At 50.3% G+C, this 26,309-nt stretch overlaps 1 protein-coding gene across 3 annotated transcripts; it reads left to right on the top strand.

Annotated features, from left to right (window-relative positions):
* On the top strand, window positions 1-26,309 carry LOC116950808 (uncharacterized). 3 transcript variants are annotated; one of them, XM_076073129.1, is made up of 11 exons: window positions 2-1,113; window positions 5,352-5,452; window positions 9,217-9,329; window positions 11,456-11,600; window positions 12,088-12,269; window positions 13,728-13,894; window positions 15,177-15,333; window positions 16,463-16,642; window positions 22,672-22,733; window positions 23,651-23,766; window positions 24,819-26,309. In XM_076073129.1, exons 3-11 carry the CDS (start codon window positions 9,221-9,223, stop codon window positions 25,105-25,107), a joined length of 1,407 nt encoding a protein of 468 aa, XP_075929244.1. In that variant the 5' UTR covers window positions 2-1,113; window positions 5,352-5,452; window positions 9,217-9,220; the 3' UTR covers window positions 25,108-26,309. The 3 variants fall into 3 exon arrangements, with proteins under 3 accessions (XP_075929243.1, XP_075929242.1, XP_075929244.1); XM_076073128.1 differs by lacking the exon at window positions 5,352-5,452 and having other exon boundaries at window positions 1-1,113; window positions 16,466-16,642; XM_076073127.1 differs by lacking the exon at window positions 5,352-5,452 and having other exon boundaries at window positions 1-1,113.

Genomic DNA, 26,309 nt, shown 5'->3' with positions numbered 1-26,309 from the left:
TGGGGGAACCAAGTCAGTAGCTCGTGGATCATGGATTGTGAGAGAAGACGATTGAACTGGTTATGGTTTGTGAGAGAAGACGATTTAACGGATTATGGTTTGTGAGAGAAGACGATTGAACGGATTATGGTTTGTGAGAGAAGACGATTTAACGGGTTATGGTTTGTGAGAGAAGACGATTTAACGGGTTATGGATTGTGAGAGAAGACGATTTAACGGATTATGGATTGTGATAGAAGACGATTGAACGGATTATGGTTTGTGAGAGAAGACGATTTAACGGGTTATGGTTTGTAAGAGAAGACGATTGAACGGGTTATGGTTTGTGAGAGAAGACGATTTAACGGATTATGGATTGTGAGAGAAGATAATTTAGCGGGTTATGGTTTGTGAGAGAAGACGATTGAACGGGTTATGGTTTGTGAGAGAAGACGATTGAACGGGTTATGGTTTGTGAGAGAAGATAATTTAACGAGTTATGGTTTGTGAGAGAAGACGATTTAACGGATTATGGATTGTGAGAGAAGATAATTTAACGGGTTATGGTTTGTGAGAGAAGACGATTGAACGGGTTATGGTTTGTGAGAGAAGACGATTGGACGGGTTATGGTTTGTGAGAGAAGACGATTTAACGGGTTATGGTTTGTGAGAGAAGACGATTTAACGGGTTATGGTTTGTGAGAGAAGACGATTTAACGGGTTATGGTTTGTGAGAGAAGACGATTGAACGGGTTATGCTTTGTGATAGAAGACGATTGAACGGGTTATGGTTTGTGAGAGAAGACGATTGAACGGGTTATGGTTTGTGAGAGAAGACGATTTAACGAGTTATGGTTTGTGAGAGAAGATAATTTACCGGGTTATGGTTTGTGATAGAAGACGATTTAACGGGTTATGGTTTGTGAGAGAAGACGACAACGGCTTGGGGAGACTCTCATCCAGCAGTGGATTAACGAAACGGGCTGTTCGTTCTCACCCCTGAAATTGCATACAGACATATAAACACTGTACGGGTGTTTTCTGAAGGCAAGAACCACAAAAGTGACTTGACGCCATAGGTCCAACATCCATGCTGTCTGGGTCATTCTACAGCGGACAGGCAACATTCCACAGGTAAAAAAAAAACATTTGATGTCGTTTGGCTTTGATGGTCACTCGCGACGAAATATGAGATTCTATCATCACTCTTATCCGGCGTTTCCTCGAGAGAAAACGAGCAGCTTTTTTTTTCTTGAAGGTCACAGCCTGGTCGCAAATAGCTGCACACATTAAATTTTGTTCTGCACTTAAATCAGCTATATTTCAAACGTCCGTTTTACTGCCATGCGACCAACTTAACTCTTTGTAGCAGGACAGGCAGGAAAGTGCTGCCCCCCGACTGTATGGACCAACGGGACACGAGGAGGTATCTCAGATCTGGCTCTGCAGTGTCTGTTTCCGTGGGCCATTTCAGCCCACGAAGGGCTACAAAGGCTTTGCGAGAGATCAAATGGATCGTTCGTCTCGTGAAAAAAATGACACTTAGAGCAAAATCGGGATGCAATTTGAGAAAACACAAAACATTTTTACTTATTGAGGGAAGCAAAGTTTTCCACAATTATTATGTCCGTGGGACATTCCAGCGATTACCATTGACACGCCCAGAAGACTAAAGCTCGCAACAAGCAGTCGATTTTTAGCTGTATTGCCATGCTTATTTAAACATTTGTTGTGCCTGACTTGGAGACGTAAGTTCTTGGAGGCAGTTCTTTTATTAAACCGAGCACCCTTTGCACAATACGCACCCTACGCTGGTACACACTCTCTCTCTCGTTTATACACAACTCTACATAAGTTGCTAGCCTATACACAACGCTAGCCATCTGACACTGACGGCGCTGAACTGAGACAGCCAACCACCGTCTAGCAGCGCAATATCAGGTGAAGACGACAGCGATGAAGGCGACGATCTTCAACAGCGACGACGACGACGGGGATCCCACTCCAAACGACAGCCCCGAGGTCCCCTCCCGGGGCCCCTCTTATACTGGGGGGCGTGGCCTGGCTCCGCCCCAGCCACGCCCCCTTCTGGAACCTACTCGCGGGTTCTCGATGTGCCCCTTCCGTAACCTTTCCCCTACATCCCTCTCTGATCTATCACGTGACCTGCTGTCAGTCAGGGCTGCTGTAAGCTACAGATCCCCTGCCAGCAGCCAGCGCTATGCTGCTAAGTGACCGATTCTATGTCACTGCACATGCATGAATTAACTGAATGTTGGGACGCAAGCCACTGCCACCGTAGACACTAGCGGCGGAGCGCGTTTGGCATGGGCCCTGTCGTAAGGAATGAAATGGGGCTCTTGTGTAACCTTGCCCTGCCTCTGTCACCCGGTGGCCCGGGCTCCTCCGGCCCCGTGGGGTGGGGTGCAGTCGCACCGCCTGCACACCCGATAGGGGCCGTCCATAAATGACGTCACATTTGTGACAATGTGTGACAAAGGGGGGGGGGGTGGGTTGGAGAAATGTGATGTCACGTAAAAATGCGCAACTTTAAACAAACACAAGATCCTGGTCCGGTTCAATACAGTACACAAAATCCGTGACCTGATCCCATCCGTGAAGGATGTTGTTCCTGACTTACAGTACCCCGGGGTTTACAAATTGAGCTGCACTTGTGGTGAATGCTATATCGGGGAGACGAAGCGACATGGCTCTGACCGAATTCGCGAGCAGAAATCAGATTTGAAACACGGCAGAACGAATTCTTCTGCCGTAGCTGACCACTGTTACAGCGCTGTGGGTGATCACGATATCGTTTTCTCCGATACCAAGGTTCTCTGCAAACCCACGGGTATTTATCAGAGATTTGTCTACGAGGCAATTCAGATTTACAAACAGACCATTTCAACCGAGAGGATGGTTTCAAATTAAGCAATCATTGGAAAGATGTTCTAAATCAAACCAAACATTAAACTAATTTTCAATGGTACAGTAAAAAAATGTTCAAGTAGTGGTATCCCAAACTTTCACAGCTGCTTATTTCTCTCCACTCACTCACTCCACTCACTCACTCCACTCACTCACTCCACTCACTCCACTCACTCCACTCACTCCACTCACTCACTCCACTCACTCACTCCACTCACTCACTCCACTCACTCACTCACTCCACTCACTCACTCACTCCACTCACTCACTCCACTCACTCACTCCACTCACTCACTCACTCCACTCCACTCACTCACTCACTCCACTCACTCACTCCACTCACTCACTCACTCCACTCACTCACTCCACTCACTCCACTCACTCCACTCATTCACTCCACTCACTCACTCCACTCACTCCACTCACTCACTCACTCCACTCACTCCACTCACTCACTCACTCCACTCACTCACTCCACTCACTCACTCCACTCACTCACTCACTCCACTCACTCACTCCACTCACTCACTCACTCCACTCACTCACTCCACTCAATCACTCCACTCACACACACTCCACTCACTCACTCCACTCACTCCACTCACTCATTCCACTCACTCACTCCACTCACTCACTCCACTCACTCACTCCACTCAATCACTCCACTCAATCACTCCACTCACTCCACTCACACACACTCCACTCACTCACTCCACTCACTCCACTCACTCCACTCACACACTCCACTCACTCCACTCACACACTCCACTCACTCCACTCACTCACTCACTCCACTCACTCACTCCACTCACTCACTCACTCCACTCACTCACTCACTCACTCCACTCACTCACTCACTCACTCCACTCACTCACTCACTCCACTCACTCACTCCACTCACTCACTCCACTCACTCCACTCACTCCACTCACTCACTCCACTCACTCACTCCACTCACTCACTCCACTCACTCACTCACTCCACTCACTCACTCCACTCACTCACTCCACTCACTCACTCACTCCACTCCACTCACTCACTCACTCCACTCACTCACTCCACTCACTCACTCACTCCACTCACTCACTCCACTCACTCCACTCACTCCACTCATTCACTCCACTCACTCACTCCACTCACTCCACTCACTCACTCCACTCACTCACTCACTCCACTCACTCCACTCACTCACTCACTCCACTCACTCACTCCACTCACTCACTCCACTCACTCACTCACTCCACTCACTCACTCCACTCACTCACTCACTCCACTCACTCACTCCACTCAATCACTCCACTCACACACACTCCACTCACTCACTCCACTCACTCCACTCACTCATTCCACTCACTCCACTCACTCACTCCACTCACTCACTCCACTCACTCACTCCACTCAATCACTCCACTCAATCACTCCACTCACTCCACTCACACACACTCCACTCACTCACTCCACTCACTCCACTCACTCCACTCACACACTCCACTCACTCCACTCACACACTCCACTCACACACTCTACTCCCCCCCCCCCCCCCGTTGCTGGTCCGTCATGGTCCCCACCCGCTCCTGGTCCATCATGGCCCATGCACCTCCTACGTACATCGTGCTCATTTTTACGCTAATTCCTTTGTCAAGCGTTTTGCTTCCTCCCACACAGCTTAAAGGACGCGACCTGGGCTTGGCTGTTTTCACTCCAACGCTGTCCTCATGACAGCACGGTCCCTTCACCTGATGAAGGCCACTTGTGTTGTGGCCGAAACGTCGTGATTTTTGTTATTTTATGTTTTTTACCTACGTGACTTTACCGAATAGAACCAAAGAGTATGGATCCTTGCAGTCACGAAAGCTTCAAATCTAGAACTTAAATAAATATAAACAACACGTTCTACTTAATTAAATAGACTTTTAAATCAATGTTTTCTTCTTCAACATCAAAGTGCAGCGCCACATTAAATACGCACTACAATGACAATAGTTTAAAGCGATTTGAAGCATGTTTTATATTTTTTGGGGGGGAGGCAGAGCTTTGTGACGTCATATTTGAGGGGGGTCTGACTTTTTATGACACCGTGTGACAAAGGGGGGGGTCAAAAATCGTCCAAAATCGCGTGACGTCATTTAAGGACGGCCCCATAGCCCCCACCCCTGGTGGTGGAGTGCACGTTATCTCCCCACGCCCTCTCCTGTAAGTGTCACTCACGACACCGGCTCGACGAGAGGATCGTGGGGCATTGAGACGGCAATGGGGAAGCTCAAACCGCGCTGCGCGTTGTGTGCGGGGCGGAGGAGGAGGTGGTAGTGGTGGTGGGGGTGGTGGGGGTGGTGGGGGTGGTGGTGGGGAATGGGGCGTGTAAACCGCGTGGAGGGTAAGCGAGAGACAAGTTGTCTACGGCCTCTGCCTCTTTAAAGGGCACCTGCCACCTTGCTCGCTGTCAGAGGGGTGCAGGCGGCGGATATCGCCGTTGTCGCCCACACCTCTGGAGGGGAGCGAGCGAGCGAGCGGAGCACTTGCAGAGCGCGACCGTCAAAGCACGCGGGTGAGAGATTCGGAGCGACTGCGGGCGAGCCTGGGGTGCTCTCCATGGCACGTGACCGGGCAGGTTTTCCACGATGTTTAGACATACACACACAGGGGTTTAAATGCACAGCTGTCAACCCGTACGGTTCACCCCGTATTCTTGTACAGGGGAAAAGAGTTTTCAGGTCCATTACGGCGTACAGCCGTTTCAATACGGGCCATTGTTTTTTTGTATCGATTTGTTTGTGTTTCTCCCTTGTGATGGGACTTTGTAGGATGAACGTTGATATTTATAATGGGGCACGGGGTGAGCAATAAGGTTTGAAATAGTCTGTAATAAGGTAGGGCACTGATAAGGAGTTGACAGGTGTGTAATTGTCATCGAATACTTTCTGGGTGGCTGGGAGATTGGAGCAGCTACGCGACTGGTAACCACGGCCATGCCGAAAGGTATACTGGATGTGGGGCTCCGGGTGCAGAAATATTATTTGGATCGCTGACTCGGGCAAATTCGGCTGGATTTAAGCACCGGACGTAATTTTTCGGAGGCATCAACGATTTAAGTCATCGTTGGAAATGAATGTGAAGTCTCTTTTTACTCGAGGAGTAAGTTACGCCAACCGACCATAGGACTGTAATTCTTGTGGAAATAATTTGCCCACCTTTCTCTATCCGGGGTAAATGCTCATTAAATACCACGATGGGGTCGGGCGGACTTTCGTCCACGCTGGATTGGTGGCGATATTCCATTCAGTTTCGTTTACGCCTGAAAACGTTGGCTTGTTTTGTATACGAAGCCACGTTTTCTGCAACTATAATTACCTTGTACAAAATGACACCCACGTGTACAATTTGGATTATTTCGAGCTGTTGGCGGTGCGGTCGTCTTATTTGTGCAACCGCCCGACTCGTAAATCGATGCTCGCGATGGTTGGCGAACGAATACGTTCTCGGGCTGCACTCATTACACCACAAAAACCTTTATTATGAATAATATTGGTCGCGAAAGCCTACGTGTTAAACTGAAATGTCGCTGCTTGCTTTGAAAAGTTCGCCCAGAGTTCATCCATCACACGGGTTGCGGGAACGATTACTCAATCCATGTGAGGCATGGTAACACCACTTACACACACACACGCACACAGAGATGTCGACTATATCACGATGCTTTTAAGCCCAATATATATTTACGCGTAAATCTAAAGGCCCTTCACAATTGATCGTCAATGTACACGTGTGTAAAATTACAGGCCGAACACACTTAACCACCGCCGCCAAGAGTAAACTCGAACTTATCATCATTTCACATTCGCGAGGTGTTGCAAAATGCGACGTGCCGGTCAGCGAGGCGGCCAGAAAACGTCCTTGAGAGCGAGGAATTCTCACAAAGTGAACCTTATGGACGTGACCACGGGGTCCCGAATAAACGGAAGTCAAAATCGTAATTAATGTTTTTTTTTTTATTTTGGCGACTCCGTCCCACCGCGCACATGAACGCCGCGACCCGCCTGACGCGGATCGTTCTGGCGTCGTGTCGTCCAAGCACAGCAGCGAGGACGAATGCGCAGGAGAAACAAAACTTTGATTAGCGCATCGTGTAGAGCTCGTCCAGAGGAATAGATCGCCGTTTCGTTCGCCTTCAACAGACACAAAATGACGTCGCAACGCAGATTATGCGAGAGCCGGGGGCTTATGGGACCTCGGGGTCCCGCCACAAGGTTCAAAAGTTTAAGTGCGGAACGTTGAATGTCCTTTCCTCGAATGCGCGGGTTTCCTCCACGCATTCCGATGTCGTCGCCAATGCAAAACGCTCATTTAATTGGGAACAAAAAATAAATATCCCATTGCAGAACCCTCCTGATGAAAGAGTGTTTGAGACTCAGCGAGGCTTGCTTGGATAATTATCAAATGGCATTACAATTAGTCGGCTGATGATTTTTGTCACCTGATGGGCAGTGCAGCAAAATCCATGGTTGTCTACTCCCACAGGCCCTCATTTATGGCTGCCAATCTTCACCAACCACCCACTGACCAGCGCGGTGAAGTATGGCTGAATACATCCCACAGCCCGCACGGGCTTGAGAGGCTCTCATCCGGCAGTGGAATGGCAAAAAAAAGTCGCGTTTGTACGTAGAGACTATAATAGGAGGCTGACGAGAAGAAAATGTGTTCTTTTTCCAAATTTGCATGGCACCGGACATGGAAATGTGGAATTTTGACCACTGGTTCAGTGCCATTAACGGGGGATCAGGATTCCCCCGAATGCTGCTTTGTTCACGGAGACATTTTGACAGTGATACGAATCACGAAAATGAAGTCATATAATCGGGGCGTCACGGTGGCGAAATGTTATGTCCCTCTAAAGCCATACAGGATGTTGTGGGTTCGATCTCGACGCTGACGCCTGTATATTTGGACTTTGCATGCTCTATATCCCGATTGTCGCGTGGATTTTTCTCCGGGTCCTCCGGGTTTTTCCCTTCCACATTTAGAATAAACGTGCCATCCGAGTGTTGGCTGCTGTTGTACATTTCCGCACGATGATAAGTCACTTCGTTGAGAAAAATTTGTGGCCACGTCGCTTCTAAAAAAAACTACATAGCTCAGTGGGGCCTTACCTAATGACAAAAATTTGTTGAGTTTTATAGTTTGCATCGCTCTTGTCGTGCAAGGGTCCGCGTTGCACAGCTCCGCTCGATGGTGGGGTGTCCTGGTAGACTGCTTTTGTATTTATTCTTATTGTTTTAAAGTAACCATATTATTTGCATGAAGACCACATTGATCTCATTTATACGTAATAGAGGTTTTTGGGTGAGATCGCGTCAATATAAACGCGTCGTTAAACCCGCCACCACCCGACACAGCCAATTAGTAAGGTTTGTCACGTAAACAAAACGTGCTAATTCGTGACTAGTTCAGCACACCAGTTGTGTGTTCGACAGTAAAGCCACATTTACTGTTGGAGAGTAAACCCACAATATTTACTCTCCAACACACCGGTGTGCTGACACGAGTAGCGAATTGGCACGTCCTGTTTACGTGGCAAACCTTACTAATTGGCCGTGTCGGGTGGTGGCGGGTTTAACGACACATTTATATTTTCGCGATCTAACCCTAAAAAACTGTATTATGTTTGATATTGGTCGCGAAAGCCTCCTACGTGTGAAAGTGATCCCATTCCCAGACTTTATTTTAGTTCTCAGCAATTCGCACTCAAAATGTAAAACAACACTGGAACCACGAAATACCGCGAGTGAATTGTGGACTGCACGACGGAACGCCCCGGCGTTTGGCAAAATGCGAGTGCAGTATAGCCAAGCGCGACTGCCTCCTGCCTGGTACGTGATGGATGGACATTTGCTTTTGCAAATGGGCGTTTCTTTGTACGCTATTGAGTTCTTGGAAGTTGGCAGTGCGGTTTAAAAACAAAAAATCCGATTGCATGAAAATATTCGGGTCCGTCCACAAAATCCCCGATTGTATAAGAGAACACAAACCGCGTCTGGACTCGGTAAATCCACCCCCGTGACGTGGAAGACAGACTGCTTTGTTGTTCTTGCTTTGTTCCTGCGATGGATGTGTTCTTCCCGTTGCACCACGTGTCGTTCGCGCCGGTAACTTCTTCGGGAACCGAATTCAAATTCACTTCCTCAATTCAAATTCACTTCCCGAAGAAGCTTCCAGCAGGTGGAGGGAGCCGATCAAGCCGAAAAACCTGTACAGCCCCGCAGCAAAACGCCGACGTGGTGTGGCTCATGCTCCCGCTGCTGTCTCTATCCCCAGGGCCATGCTGTCCCACCGTGCCGTTGCTGCTGCCGCCCAGCTGCTAGCGGCACTGCTGCTGTTTGTGTGCGGAGCGACCCAAGCGTGGCCCCAAGGGTGCCCCGTCAATCAGGGCGAGTCCACCCTGCCTCGCCCTTGCTCGCTCAGCGGGGACAACGAGGCTCCTCCGCTGGCCACCTTACGCACCGCTCACCACCCCCCCCCGCCACCTCCTTCACATTCACCACGCACGCATCTGGACCCCTCTCGCCACACGCACCTGTGCTGAGTTATGGGAGCACCGCGTAATGTTTAATGATCTGTATTTTTTTTTAAATGTTATCGAAAAATCGTCCTTCGCGGAGCAGTCACCGAGCCTCGAGCGCTCGTGTCAATCCGCTGCTGGATGAGGGTCTTCCCACGCCGGTCATGGGGGTTGTTTGACCACACATCACCACGCCGATCAGTTCGGCTTGTTGAAGGGGCGCCCCAAGACTGGATAAGGTTTCTCTTTTAGTTTGTTGTCCTTCCCCCGCGCCTCCGAAGAGCACGGTTGGCTACGTACGGTGCGAAAGAATGTCGATATAGATAACAGATATCACTCACCAAGGGTGTCACTTGCAATCAGACTTAGCTTCTTCATGTTCCGGCCCTCTGAGAGGGTGTTAACGTCACTTTTAAAATGCCTCGTCAGGGTTCACGCCACGGTGCGCTAACCACTGTGGCCACCGTTTCACCATTGCGGGGCGTGATCTCTGTTAAAATCGACTTCTGTTTGGCCTTTCGCGTGAATAAATAAATATATAAAATCGTTTTAAGTACATTAGCTCTGGGATTTTCCGGCTGTGGTATAGAGCAGCGTTTTTACAAGTACGCAAATGTGTCAGCTTTGATATTTTGTATCTCATCGCACACCGTGTCAACCCATCACGGTTTTACAACCCCGCATTGTTGTACAGGGAAATTGAGTTTTCAGGTCCACACGGGGTAGAACAGCCGTTTCAATACGGGCAAAAAAGGTGTCTATTTGTTTGTGTTTCTCCCTTGTGATCGAACTTTGTAGGATGAACGTTGAGATTTATGAGGGCCACAAGGTGACCAATAAGGTCCCAATTGGTCTATAATAAGGTAAGGGGTTGGTAGTCTAGCCAGGGGGGGGGGGTGCCCCCCCTGGCTAGACTGAAGCAGAGCATTGGAAGCGAGACGTGATTGCAAGGCACTTTGAGTTGCTGATGCGTTGGAGCAAGGGCAATGTAAATGGAAGTCGTTATCCTTAACAGGCGAACACGAAACCCCCTCCTCGCCTTTGACCAAAGACTGAACTCAGTAAGGAAAAGCGACAAACCAATGTGGTCGAGGAAGAACGTTTAAAATCGGCGAATCCCAACCTGATGCGCCGAGGTTCACGAGCGCGGACATTGAGGAGGGAACGCGCTGAGAAGCACGCGGAGCGCGGGGAGCAGACGCGTGCTTGGATATGACACCGAGTGACAGGAGGAGAAACTCGTTTCTTTGGGACTTCTTTTTGTCTTTAGTTTGTTGAACCTTCCTCCCTACCGCCCCCCCCCCCCCAAACTCCGCACCGACCGATCAGCACGGTTGGCTACGCACGGTGCGGACGAAGTTTAGCAGACGTTAATTCTAGATTAGAAGTTTTCGTGACTGCAAGGATTCATACTCTTTGTTTTTTTTTCGGTAAAGTCACGTAGGTAACATTTTTTAAAAAAAATTAAATCACGACGTTTCGGGCGCAACACAAGCGTCCTTCTTCAGGTGGGGACACACTTAAGCGGTGTGCTTTCACTACGTTGTCTCCACCTGAAGAAGGACGCTTGTGTTGCGCCCGAAACGTCGTGATTTATTTAATTTTTTTAGCAGACGTGCAAACTTACGTGGATTGGAGGGCAAACTCGAGTGAGACGTAACTGGGCTCGGGCAGGACACGCCGCTCGATGGGACGATGTCCGCTGGTTGCAGACTAACAAGGATGCGGCGACCGAAGTAGAGAAAAAAATAGACACAAATTCACGACCGCTGCGGAGACGGAGCAATCAGTTTGAGCTTGTGCGCGGGAGCTAGAGGGATCGTTGAATCGAGAGTCCTCGAGAGAGACGCCGAAGGTTTGAGGAGGCCTTCATTCATTAGCGGATAGACCATGGCTGCTGCTGCTGCTGCTGATGATGATGAGTGCCAGTCACATCTATGTAATCCTTCCCGCTAGTTGACTGGAGCCGTATGCTTTGTGCCGTTGCCTGAGCAGGTGCCAAAGCCAAACCAACAATGACCTTCGGAAATTCGAACAAACCGAGATGCCGCGGGGTAACGCCGTACGAATACAACTGCCAGTGGCTGCCGGGCCTGCAGGACACCGAGGCGACCAGCTACACCCTTTCCATCTTCATCGAGTGAGACGCAATGTCGAGCGCTGGGGAGTCTCGTTCCTGTCGCGGAAATTCGCGGCACATCATGGCACGCTTTTTGTTATTCTTTTTCCCATGCAGGGGGCCCCACGGTGGTGATATGTTAACTACCTCGCTTGGTATACAGGAGGTCGTGGGATCGATCCAGACCCTGACGCCTGTATATTTGGAGTTTGCGTGTCTCTCTCCTCCGTGGTCGCGTGGATTTTTCTCCGCGTCCTCCGGTTTTTTCCCCCTCCACATTGAGAATCACGCGTTTAGAGTATGTGGCTGCTCTGCATTTCCACGTGATAAGCCACTTCGTTGAGCTATCATTTGTGGCCAGGTTGCTTCTGAACAGGGCTCGGGATCGCTCCGCAATCTCCTGCATACCAGGCGAGGTAGTTAACATCTCGCCACCCTGGGGGGCCCCCATGCATGGGTAGATAAAAAAACGAATCGTGCCATGATGTGCCGCGTCTCTTTCCTACAGGAATGAAACTCCGCAGCACCTGATGATTGCGTGCCCCACGCAGCCTCGGTGTCCACCGTACTCCTGCCCCTTCAAAGCCGACGCCATGGACTCCGAGTCGTACGCTGCCACGGTGATCGCGGAGGGAGGGCCGGGGGGCCGCGTGCTCAGCGACACTTACAGATTCATCCCGATCAATATCGGTGAGCAAACATAACCAATGGTGGAGAGGTCGTCGCGAATTGTGCTGTGTAGCCTCGGATCGTCCTTGGACGGGAGGCTGACGGCAGACTGTGCTGTCCGCATGAACTCCAAGCTGGTCGAGAAATGATTCGTAGTGCCTGTTGGGTTAGATCGTCCTTTAGGTTGTAATGTCAATGTTGTCGCGATGACCCTCCACTGCCCGGCAGAGCCAATCAAATAAAGTTGTCACGTGGGTAAAGGCGCCAATTTGATTGCAAGTGAACGGGTTTAAGAATTATAGTTGTCATCTGCTTGATTGGGAGGGTAGATTAGTTTAGTATGGTGAACGTAATCCAGATGTTCTTAACCTGGGGTGCACGCTGCACCTCCTGGGGGTGCACGCTGCATTCCCTGGGGGTGCGAGACGTGGCCAGATTTTTTCGAAGGTAAATCATCTAAACGCAAATTAAGTACAGTGACGTAAGCACAACTACTTTGTTTCATCAAACCAAGGTATTTATTAATGTTACACATCGTTTACGATTGAGAACCAAAGGGGTGCAAGGCCGCAGTAAATGTTAAGAACCACTGATCTAATCAGTGATCTAATCAGTGGTTAATTAGATCAGTCACGATAGGCTTCCCTAAATTATATGAAGGTGTAATGTGTTAGTGATGTTGCTGGGGTTGATATGCTATTTGTTAATGGGGTTAGTTAGTGAGTTCATATTACGTGGATTAACACGGTGAGAAATTCGTGATACGGGCTGATTGATAATATTGTTGGAGTTACATTGTTTACATAGATATAAAACGATAAACTAGTCGAGAACACGTGGCTCTGCAGTGGAATATAAGAGACAGCTGTCATTGCCACGCTCTTGTCACAGTCCTTGGCATTGTTCCTTCGCAATCTAACCCATGAATTGTATTAATCGTGAAAGGCTCACGTACGAAACTGCAAAGAAATGGCAGTGCAGCAATATCCAACCATTGCCCTGCACTTCCATACACCCCCACCTTCACCAATCTGCACCGTTCAGAGCAGTGAAGTGTGTTCAGAAACATCTCTCTGCCTCTTGCACAGCATGGGGGGAGGCCTTCATCCAGCAGAGCAGTGAGAAATGGCATTGCGTCTACGTGACCGGATAAAATCATTATGCTTTGTTCTGAAGCATTTTGGGTAAATGCACATATAAGCAGAACTCATTCTCTCTCCGCATATGAATAACCATGAATATTAGTCCATTCACCTATCGACTTTCGAGGGCAATTTAATCAGCATTTGTTTCAGCCAGCAAAACCTTCTGCGCGGGTTTTATTTTTACCTTCAGCGTCTCATTTGGAGAGTAAGTCTCATAATAAAATAACACATGCAGCTTGGTCACCAGATGATCAGGTCACCGATAGGAACAGCCCACATCCTACTCCACCTGTGGCCTGACCTCGCGTCGTCTTCATTCGTTTATTCACTCCAGTCGAGCCCGACCCTCCGGTGGATTTGCGGGCCATGCCGAGAGGCGGGAGCGAGGACGAGATCTTAGTGACGTGGAAATTCCCTCCGACGTGGCCAGAAGTCGACCGGATGTTCCCCCTCCAGATTGAACTGCAGTACAAGCTCGCAGAGCACGACGAGCATTATAAGGTCAGTTCCGAAACCTGCCCGAGTCGGCGACCTCTGGATTTTACAGGACCAGGTAAGGGCCCACTGAGCTTCAGAAGCGACCTGGCCACAAATGATGGCTTATCGTCGTGTGTAAATTGAGAGTAGCCAAAGTTACTCTAAACGCATGCTTCTTAAATGCGGAGGGAAACATCGGAGGACCCGGAGAAAAATCCACGTGGCCACGGAGTGAGCATTCAACCTCCGAATATACAACAGGTGTCAGTGTCGGGGTCGAACGCACGACCTCCTGTATACCAGGCAAGGGAGTTAACATCTCGCTACCCTGAAATGGGCCGGAGCGACCCGGAACGCTGTGGTGGGAGTTAATCTTCGATCCCGCCTGTGTCGTTCCAGGCGTAACCAGGGACAAGGCTAGTCGCAGCGGCTAGTCTATTCTGTATATATCTATATCTCGCAAGTGTTCGTTGGCTATGTACGGTGCGAATTACAAACGTCACCCTTTGGGAGCTCTCAAATGGTACGCGGGAGGAAAACACACACTCAATTGTGTAATAGATCTGTGCAAATATCATATTTATTTTCAGCACGTTCATTTATTACTTTAAATGAATGTGCTGAAACAGGTAAAATTATATTCTTAGTTTTTTCGGTAAAGTCACGTTGAAGAGAAACAACAAAATAACGTGACTTTACCGAAAAAACTAAGAATATGAATTACTGCAGTCACGAAAGCTTTAAATCAAAAGGTAAAATTATGTTAATATATTGATCAATACTCACATCCACCTCCTCCCCTTGAAGTTGGGATGGTCCACATTTGGGGGGTGGGAGGGAGATTTCTGAGTTCCTTGCTGTAATGTCTTCCAATCGTCAGCCCTGATTACACTGCATGTGTGTACGTTGAACTTCTTTCGCACCGTACATAGCCAACCGTGCTTACCGGAGATGCGGGCAAGGACAACAAACCCATCACAAGAAGCACTTCTAGAGGAGTCAGTTTTCAATCGAGAGTATTTTAAAGTACACAGCTCCCCGTGGCTTTCCCAATATCGGCAGGAGGAGCGTCCCGCGCGGGCGGCCGCAGGAGCGCGTCCGACAGCGCGCAAAAGCGGCGACCGACTTTGTTCGATGGCAAGCCAAAAGCCGCCGCTGCGAGGATGGACCCCGTATGGGAGTATCGCCGTGGCGTTGCCACGACGTGTCGGTGCCATGTCGGGGCATCCCGGTGAACGGGGGGGCGGGGGGGGGGGTGCGCTGGCAGCGCGTGAACCTGGTGTCCGCGCGTGCGTCGGCTCTTCAGAATGTGACAGCCGACAAAGGCGCGAGGCGGTTCGTCATTGTGAACACGAGGCCCGGAGCCGCCTACAAAGTGCGCGCGCGCGCCCGGGAGTGCATCATGCTCGGCTTGTGGAGTTCGTGGACTCGGGAGATCACCTCCTCACCCCGGAGGTCAAAGGGTCAGTGCTCGCGCCAACGCACGCAGCAGCGCACCTCCGGATTAGCACGGTCGGTCAACGCACGGCGATTGGATTAGCACGGTCGGTCAACGCACGGCGATTGGATTAGCACGGTCGGTCAACGCACGGCGATTGGATTAGCACGGTCGGTCAACGCACGGCGCGAAGGAGGTACAACGGAGAGCGCTGTGCGCGAACACTACTGGCACGCGCTCGCACGAGCCCAAAGGTGTCGCACGCTAGCTCACGCGAAGCCTTTCAGGCTGCGGCATGGAAACCGTGCAGGGAGAAAATCCGAATGTGCACGGGGTGGAACGGTCAGCGGCCACGTCGTGGCGACAAACGAACTCGTGCACAACACGGGGCGAATGGCTTACGAACACAAGGCAGGCCGATGTACAGGTTGAGACGCATGCCTTACTCACACCGCGTTGACCAGAGGCGTCTGGACGTGTGATCTCTTTCTCTCCCTCGTTATTTTCAACCGTCGCTCTCACCTGTTGTTTACCAGGTTGTCGTTCGCTATGTTCTGCCTTGCCTTGCATAGCGCCCTGAGAAGGATTGTTTACATTTAAATGATGATTATTAGTGGTCTTGACTCGAGGGGGGGTGGGGGAGGGGCTCATACAACAAAGGCTGACAACGATTGACTCGGACGCACACACACCACGTGTGCCCGTCAGAGGTGCACCCACAAACATCAGAGTCTTTATTTATCCTGGAGAGAATCTGAAGAAGCAGTCACTTAAAGAGCCGCACGCGGCTCTGGTTAGACTATTTAGATTATTTTGCTGCTATAAATGTCCAAATGAGAAGCCACTGTGTCGAGCTGAAAAATATGCTAATACCTCAGTGCAATTTATGTGGTAATATACAAAAAAACATTGTTTCGTTTTATTTGCATTTTTTGTCAAAGCGATTTCCTTACCTTTTCCTACGGCATACTTTACACTCCTATTGTGAGTTTTGTTGTTGTTGCACCACTTGTTGCGAGGAACGTTCTGACCCTACCGAAACATAAACTTCGTAGCTGAGCGGAATTCCTCCAGGATCAATAAACATTCTGGCGACTCCGTCACGTGCTGCCGTCACGTGTTGCCGTTGCGCAATGTCTCGTGCCCCCTTCCAGCAGCAGACACAGCAAGCCACGTGCGAGCCATTGCCAGGACAAGAACATCAACAGCAGCAGCAGCGATGGCAGCGATGACAACAGCCTCTGGCATCTCAAGCACGGCACACACCTGGAGCAGTGGGGTCCGTCGGCACGGAAAGAGGCCGCAGCTCCACCACGGCACCCTGCACATATCGGGTCAGATCTCCGCCCGCTGCTCCTCCCATAGCTTTGTAATGAACCTAGCCTGGCACAAATACAAAAATTGCCCCCCCCCCCGTATACAGTGCCGGATTATCCTAGTAGAAAAAGTAGCTACATATGCTACGGGCCGCGCACTTTCAGGGACCCCGCGCTAAATGCTTTGAAGCAATCAATTTCCGGTTCAGTGGTTCTGCACTTGCTCTATTACTATAGTACTATACCGCCTTCGACTTTTATGAACGACTGGGTGTTTAAGGTTAGCGATTTGTCGTATTATCTGGCTGTATAGCAAATGAGTTTACAATTAATTTACTATGCAAGTTAAAAATGTATTTTTATATTAATGCTTTTTTTTATATTTAGGGCCCCTTTATGACATGTGCTACAGGCCCCGCACTAGCTTAATCCGGCACTGTCCATATAGCATGAACAGACTGTTGGGGGCCAAGTTCTGTTAGCGAGTAGCACCTACAAAGTACTGTTAGCGAGTAGCACCTACAAATTTCTGTTAACGAGTAGCACCTACACAGTACTGTTAACGAGTAGCACCTACAAAGTGCTGTTAACGAGTAGCACCTACACAGTGCTGTTAGCGAGTAGCACCTACAAAGTACTGTTAGCGAGTAGCACCTACACAGTGCTGTTATCGAGTAGCACCTACACAGTGCTGTTAACGAGTAGCACCTACAAATTTATGTTAGCGAGTAGCACCTACAAAGTGCTGTTAACGAGTAGCACCTACAAATTACTGTTAGCGAGTAGCACCTACAAAGTACTGTTAGCGAGTAGCACCTACACAGTACTGTTAGCGAGTAGCACCTACACAGTGCTGTTAGCGAGTAGCACCTACAAAGTGCTGTTAGCGAGTAGCACCTACACAGTGCTGTTAACGAGTAGCACCTACACAGTGCTGTTAGCGAGTAGCACCTACAAAGTGCTGTTAGCGAGTAGCACCTACACAGTGCTGTTAACGAGTAGCACCTACAAAGTGCTGTTAACGAGTAGCGCCTACACAGTGCTGTTATCGAGTAGCACCTACAAAGTGCTGTTAACGAGTAGCGCCTACACAGTGCTGTTATCGAGTAGCACCTACACAGTGCTGTTATCGAGTAGCACCTACAAAGTGCTGTTAGCGAGTAGCACCTACACAGTGCTGTTAACGAGTAGCACCTACAAAGTGCTGTTAACGAGTAGCGCCTACACAGTGCTGTTATCGAGTAGCACCTACACAGTGCTGTTAACGAGTAGCACCTACGCAGTGCTGTTATCGAGTAGCACCTACACAGTGCTGTTATCGAGTAGCACCTACAAAGTGCTGTTAACGAGTAGCACCTACACAGTGCTGTTAACGAGTAGCACCTACACAGTGCTGTTAACGAGTAGCACCTACAAAGCGAGTAGCACCTACAAAGCGAGTAGCACCTACAAATTTATGTTAGCGAGTAGCACCTACAAAGTGCTGTTAACGAGTAGCACCTACACAGTGCTGTTAACGAGTAGCACCTACAAAGCGAGTAGCACCTACAAAGTGCTGTTAACGAGTAGCACCTACACAGTGCTGTTAGCGAGTAGCACCTACAAAGCGAGTAGCACCTACACAGTGCTGTTAACGAGTAGCACCTACACAGTGCTGTTAGCGAGTAGCACCTACAAAGCGAGTAGCACCTACACAGTGCTGTTAACGAGTAGCACCTACACAGTGCTGTTAACGAGTAGCACCTACAAAGTGCTGTTAACGAGTAGCACCTACACAGTGCTGTTAACGAGTAGCACCTACAAAGCGAGTAGCACCTACAAAGCGAGTAGCACCTATACAGTGCTGTTAGCGAGTAGCACCTACACAGTGCTGTTAACGAGTAGCACCTACACAGTACTGTTAGCGAGTAGCACCTACAAAGCGAGTAGCACCTACAAAGCGAGTAGCACCTATACAGTGCTGTTAGCGAGTAGCACCTACACAGTGCTGTTAACGAGTAGCACCTACAAAGCGAGTAGCACCTACAAAGCGAGTAGCACCTATACAGTGCTGTTAGCGAGTAGCACCTACACAGTGCTGTTAACGAGTAGCACCTACACAGTACTGTTAGCGAGTAGCACCTACAAAGCGAGTAGCACCTACAAAGCGAGTAGCACCTACAAATTTATGTTAGCGAGTAGCACCTACAAAGTGCTGTTAACGAGTAGCACCTACACAGTACTGTTAACGAGTAGCACCTACACAGTACTGTTAACGAGTAGCACCTACAAAGTGCTGTTAACGAGTAGCACCTACACAGTGCTGTTAACGAGTAGCACCTACACAGTGCTGTTAACGAGTAGCACCTACACAGTGCTGTTAACGAGTAGCACCTACAAAGCGAGTAGCACCTACAAAGCGAGTAGCACCTATACAGTGCTGTTAGCGAGTAGCACCTACACAGTGCTGTTAACGAGTAGCACCTACACAGTACTGTTAGCGAGTAGCACCTACAAAGCGAGTAGCACCTACAAAGCGAGTAGCACCTACAAATTTATGTTAGCGAGTAGCACCTACAAAGTGCTGTTAACGAGTAGCACCTACACAGTGCTGTTAACGAGTAGCACCTACACAGTGCTGTTAACGAGTAGCACCTACAAAGCGAGTAGCACCTACAAAGTGCTGTTAACGAGTAGCACCTATACAGTGCTGTTAACGAGTAGCATCTACACAGTGCTGTTAACGAGTAGCACCTACAAAGCGAGTAGCACCTACAAAGTGCTGTTAACGAGTAGCACCTACACAGTGCTGTTAACGAGTAGCACCTACAAAGGACGGCATGGTACACGAAGGGGGTTGTGGGTGGCCAACGCCTCGCCCGGCCGCCTTTGTCTCCCCAGTGGCGATGTTTACACACCGCACCAGGTACTCATTTGAGGCTGAGTTGACCTAGGAGAGGCCCAGGACCGGTTCAGACATTCGTCACTGGTGTTGGCCGTGAACGTGAATCGAACTCGGGACGACGGGTTCGTAGCGCAGCGTAGCGCTAACCGCTGCACCACCGCTCATCACACACACTGTGTGGGAGAACCTATGGCTCACGAGCCTGCCACTTTGAATTGGCCCGAGTTGGAACACTGTTGACATATCTGGAGTGGATTGGCCAGTTCATGCCTCACTGCACTTTATAGGTTTCAGTGTGTACAGTCAAGTTGATGGATGATACGGCACTCACTGATCCTTTGTGTATCACTCTTCTATTGCTGTTATCTTCACATTGATTGTTCCCCTCCTTCTGAGGACTAGTTATACTGCATTATTTCGTCTCCACCACACTGCAGGTCGCAACAACTAACTCGCTCCGCCACTCATCCATTCACTCACACACTCAGCCACTCAACCATTCACTCACACACTCATGCATACACTCACTTACTCACTCAACCACTCATCACACTGCAGACTTCAACAACACACTCATCCACTCACTCACACACTCACTCAACCACTCATCACACTGCAGACTTCAACAACACATCCACTCACTCACACACTCAGCCACTCAACCATTCACTCACACACTCACTCACTCAGCCACTCACCACACTGCAGGTTTCAACAACATACTCACTCGCTCAGCCACTCACCCATTCACTCACACACTCACCCACTTAGCCACTCACCACAATGCAGGTTTCAAAAACACACTCATCCACTCACCGATTTAGCCACTCACCAACATTGCAGGTCACAACAATTCACTCACCCACTCACTCACTCAGCCACTCACCCATTCACTCATACACTTATTCACCCACTCACTCAATCACTCAGCCACGGACCACACTGCAGGTCACAACAACAGACTCATTCACTCACTCACTCAGCCACTCACCCATTCACTCACTCATGTGCTCACTCACCAACTCAGCCATTCACCACACTGCAGGCCACTTCACGTCTTATTCGGCTTCCCACCCCGCACTGCTCCACTCTGGAATTTCATTCAATCGTCTCGTGCCCCAAATTCTGACAGCATTGCTCAACTTAAAACAACGGCATGAACTCGAATCGGTTACAAAATCGACCGTGCTATTTCCGCCTGGCCACTCAACATTCTGTACCTTTGGGCCTGTTGCTCAGCGATCCGTACTTAAATGGAAAGCAGACTCCCCTCGACACTCAGAGGCAGTTTCATTGGGCATCATTTATCCTCAAAATTATCCCAAAGAACAAATTAGCTCATTACATTACCCCCGTGGCCGTCCCTTCGCTGCAGCCTTCATCCACGTCAGCCTTTAGCAGCTCCTCTCCTGCCTCCTTGGATTAGTTAGGGCGAAAACAAAAACGGAGCTGTCAACGAAACGCACCCAAGGAGTGAGATCTGGCCACCTTGAAAAAAACCACCACCAATCTCGCCTCGCCGCCTCTCACCTTTGGAACGAGCTCACTTCACAGCTCTCGGCTCGAATTCCTTCTCCCCTTGCCTGGTCTTAAAAAAAAACAAAATCCCATCCTTCATTTGTACATGTCGCCTCTCCTGCACGTGTGGTGGCCAGCGAACCGCCGCGCGACCTGCCGTCAGTGTTACTTGAGCGGTGCAGGGGACACCAATGTTGTTTCCCCACGCGATATGTTTGGTACTCAGCTTCTGCAATGTGACGATTTATGTCCTGCAACTTCCTTAAAAATCACCAATATTCCCCCCGGAGTGTCATTCTCGTGAATCACCTTAAAGGCTGAACGTTCGCATGGCCCGCATCTACAAACGGTTGGGTTCAGCGAAGCCTCGATCCAGCGCCAGGCTCGTCACGCACAAGCGGTGTGGCGAGCGCTGACAGCCGCTTCTCTGGCCCCACTCGAACCGTGTGCCGTGTTATGGCGATGCGCACCGTGTGTGTGTGGCACTGCTGTCACGGCGATGCGCACCGTGTGTGTGACGCTGCTGTTACGGTGATGCGCACTGTGTGTGTGACGCTGCTGTTACGGCGATGTGCGCTGTGTGTGGCACTGCTGTTATGGTGATGCGCACTGTGTGTGTGTGACGCTGCTGTCACGGCGACACGCACTGTGTGTGTGACGCTGCTGTTACGGTGATGCGCACTGTGTGTGTGTGGCACTGCTGTCACGGCGATGCGCGCCGTGTGTGTGTGGCACTGCTGTCACGGCGATGTTCACTCTGTGTGTGTGACGCTGCTGTTACGGTGATGCGCACTGTGTGTGTGTGACGCTGCTGTCACGGTGATGCGCACTGTGTGTGTGACGCTGCTGTTACGGTGATGCGCACTGTGTGTGTGTGATGCTGCTGTTATGGCGATGCGCGCCGTGTGTGTGTGGCACTGCTGTCACGGCGATGTTCACTCTGTGTGTGTGACGCTGCTGTTACGGTGATGCGCACTGTGTGTGTGTGACGCTGCTGTTACGGCGATGCGCACTGTGTGTGTGTGACGCTGCTGTTACGGTGATGCGCGCTTTGTGTGTGTGACGCTGCTGTTATGGTGATGCGCGCTGTGTGTGTGTGACGCTGCTGTCACGGTGATGTACGCTGTGTGTGACGCTGCTGTTACGGTGATGCACGCTGTGTGTGTGACGCTGCTGTTACGGTGATGCACGCTGTGTGTGTGACGCTGCTGTTACGGTGATGCACGCTGTGTGTGTGATGCTGCTGTTATGGCGATGCGCACTGTGTGTGTGTGATGCTGCTGTTATGGCGATGCGCACTGTGTGTGTGATGCTGCTGTTATGGCGATGCGCACTGTGTGTGTGATGCTGCTGTTATGGCGATGCGCGCTGTGTGTATGTGATGCTGCTGTTATGGCGATGCGCGCTGTGTGTGTGTGATGCTGCTGTTATGGCGATGCGCGCTGTGTGTGTGTGATGCTGCTGTTATGGCGATGCGCGCTGTGTGTGTGATGCTGCTGTCACGGCGATGCGCGCTGTGTGTATGTGATGCTGCTGTTATGGCGATGCGCGCTGTGTGTATGTGACGCTGCTGTTACGGCGATGCGCGCTGTGTGTGTGTGACGCTAACCTGCCTCTGGCTGCCCGTCCGCGTGTCACGTTTCAGACACGGTCACTGTGTCACACGAGGCCGGCGCATCGCCGCCTCCCGATCCGGACACCCACGTGGTAATGATTCCGACTGAAGCGATGTCACACACAGACGCGTTCTGACACCACTCGCGATTTTTGGAAGCCCCTGTGAGGTGCTCCGAGGTAGATGATTGGCAACATAGACACCGCCCCAGTAACCGGGTCTCCTACCTTGCACGGTAGCACACGAAGCCTCACTGATAACGGCGGCGAATTTTAAATGATTGAGCCTATAAATACGAAGGTATTTCAAGACGCTTTATAGCAGTTAATAAACTACTTCATGGCAGGAATAAACTGCAGTGAAGCAAGCCTGACTGCTGATGAGGCACTGTACAGCATTTCGAAACCTGTCCAAGAGTTTGTGCTGAATAAATGCTGCTGAAATCACGCACTCCCAGAAGGCCGTGGGGCTGGTGGGTTGTGAAGTATAAAAAATATATATTTTACGTGGATAGACGGATATCCGAAACCAATGCAACTCCAGTGAGTCCCAGAGGAGGGGCTTATTTTGGAGGCTGGGAACTTTCACCGACAAGTCCCGAACAAAGACGCGACCAAGTAAAGTAACGCACACGCGGCGAGTTAACCTATCATCGACATGAATCCCATAGGGCAGTGCAGGCTACCTCGTGTCTGTCCATGGAGGGATGCACTCCACCATGCGCACCTTCACTCCGTGTTCAAGAGCCACGGGGACTATCTGGGCTCAAACTCCCGCTCCCTGCCCTTAAGCTTGCGGTCCAAATCAGGTCAGCCCCGTTCCTGCGAGGGGTGACCTGATTTGTTTTTAAACGCTCGATGCTCTGTTAATTTTGACTTTAAACTTTCGTGACTGCAGGAATTCATATTCTTCGGTTCTTTCGGTAAAGTCACGTATTATTTTCCTATCTACGTGACTCTGTTAATTTGTGAAATGTGGTGATGACGATGATTCTTGTTGTTGTATCCAGGAGACAGACGCCTGCTCCCTGAGCTTCAAGACGAAGGCCTTGTGCCTTCTCGCCGTCGCCACGGCCACAGCCTTCATAACCACGGCGATGGTCCTGTGCATCTTCTACCTCTGGAGGTGAAGGAGCGCCTCGCACAGAGGCTCCTGTGCGAGGAGGGTCGTCGCCCACCTCAGATTTTTCTTTCCTTCTTTCTTTCCAAGATCGTCCTCTTTTATTTTTTCGAGACTGCTGCCATCTCGGGAAATCTGTCCGCCCGTGACGTTGAAAGTCCCGGTTTTCGCCAGTTGCGTACAAATAATAATAATGATAAGCCACCGAAGACGGTGAATTTACGTGCAGTTCTTGGCCCATCGGCAGGCCGCGGAGGTGGGGTAAAGTGTTGGTAAGCCCACCTCTTCCAACACGTCTGGTCAATGTGAGAGAGTAGACCCCGACAGTTCACGCGAGTGGACACCTTTCTGCCAGCAGCGGCCTGAGCAGGACATTTCAGGGCTGCACCTTTACTCAATGCTGAGCCTGGATGGTGCCCGGATGGGTGACCACTCTGCTTAACAGCTGAGCTGTTACAGGCTGCGAGACTATGCCGTGGGCAGCAGAGGACACCGTAGAGAAACCACATTGTTGTACTATACTTCTGCGCTCCGGCATCTGTGCTTCCCCGCCTTCACCACGCACCACGCTCCATGACGTTGCTGTCCGCCGTGATGGCCAAGGGCTGCGCTTCGACACGTGAGGCGTAGAGGGCCCCCTCACCGCCAACGCGTACGCAGACAACGTGTGCAGTCAAGTACGGACGGACGTCCCCACCAAGAGCCACGAGGTTGTGACGAGGCCCTCGTCCAGTAGCGGTTGATGGGGAGGGCCGCGTGTGGCGGGATTGGGCCGTGGTTGGGTTGTGCATGTCGAACTCCTTTCGCACCGTACGTAGGAAAGCATGCAAATCGGAGGTGCGGGGGAACGACAACAAACTGAACACAAAAAATCAGTTCTAAAGAAATTAGTTTCTCAACCGAGATGATTTAAAATTGTATGGCTCCATTGGCTTCTTAATATCGGAAAGGAGAGCGTTCCAGACGGTCACGGAACCGCATCTGAAAGCGCGATGGCTAGCAGCCAAAAGCTGCCACTGCTGCCGCTGTATTCATGCCGCCGTTGACGTCCCTTGCAGGAAACCGATGGGACACGTTAAGAAGTACTTGGCGGCTGTCAGCCAGACCGACGGGACAACCAAGTGCCCGCCCACGGCCACCGCCACCGCCAGCCCCCCCGGGACCGCCGGCCCTCCGACCGCCCCTCACTTCCACGAGGGCCCGCCGCCCATCGAGGGAGAGGATTCCAGCGTCATGTGCGAGAGCCTCATGAACTGGGAGTACTGGGCAGCCGCCAGCAATCCAGAGCCCCCATCCCTGGACAGCAGAGGCGCTGCCACTTCTCGTGCACACCCACTGCAGGCCTGAAGCCGCCGCCGCCGCCGTCGCCGTCCGATTAGCCGTCAGAGTCGAGAGGTCGCCACGGCGATCGCTGCTGACGTCCACTCCTTCCTGCTGTCGGATCCCGTAGTCATCGTAAAGTTAACCCTCGACCGGCGAGGTTGACCTCTCACGGTCAGGTCTATTGGTCGAACCAGGTCAGAGGTCGAGAAACCAGCGTGACCTCGTTCGTGCCGCGGTGGCGAGATGTTATCTCCCTCGCCTGGTACGCAGGAGGTCGTTTGGTTCGGTCCCGGCCCTGACGCCTGCTGCTGTATATTTGGAATGTGCGTGTTCTCTCTCCCCGTGGTGGCGTCGATTTTTCCCTCCGCATTTAGAATCATGCTCGAGGGATATATTTGACTGCTACTATAAATTCCCACACATGATAAGCCACGTCGTTGAGCTAGCAGTTGTGGCCAGGTTGCTTCTTTAAAAAAATAGCTAATAGGTAAGTAAAACTGCTTAATTTTAGTTTAGTTTAAAATAGCCATCAACCTGGGTCACTGAAATGACAAAAGCAAAACGAATCCGAGTTATGGTATCTCACCATGGCCACTTGGTGTTGGGTCCTCCCCTTGTTACACGTTCTCACCTCTAGAGAGGGTGTTTTGGCCTACCCTTCGACGCTGGCCAGACGCCTTGGAATAGGTGGGAGTACTCAGACTTTACCCCACCGCAGCCTGCCTGTAAAGTCGTCGTTCACGCATTGCGAGGCATTCCATCAAGTCCTTTAGGAATGTTTATTTATAAGTGGGACATTCCAAATGTACAACGGCCATGACTTTAGATTCTACTTGAAACTGCCATAGAGTTTGTGTGTGCGTGGCTTGATGTCCTGTACGGAACAATTCATCGTTTATAACAATGCATAATTCTAACATTACTTATTCAGTCTAACATTATGAAGCAGCTGGTGTGTGCATTCTTTAGACAACAAAAACAATTCCAACAGATTATCATGCTCATGAAGTTATGCTGATAAGTTTAACGGTGACATTTAACAACTATTTTGGCCGTATTTAACCGTTCAGATCATATTATAATCACTATACGATTTAATAAATATACATCTTAAAATTCTCCTTCCGTTTCACGTGCCCTTGTTTATTACGAAATTACTGTTTTCCACTCTGTAGAGTGTACGCACTTCGACAAAACAAATAAAAGCATTGGCGACATATCTGCAA

Source organism: Petromyzon marinus, chromosome 40, assembly GCF_048934315.1.
Source record: "Petromyzon marinus isolate PM22_M1 ecotype Great Lakes invasive population chromosome 40, UKy_Petmar_22M1.pri1.0, whole genome shotgun sequence".
Lineage (NCBI taxonomy): Eukaryota > Metazoa > Chordata > Hyperoartia > Petromyzontiformes > Petromyzontidae > Petromyzon > Petromyzon marinus.
Note: the sequence above shows the minus strand (reverse complement) of the source record. Positions and strands in the feature narration are given on the sequence as shown.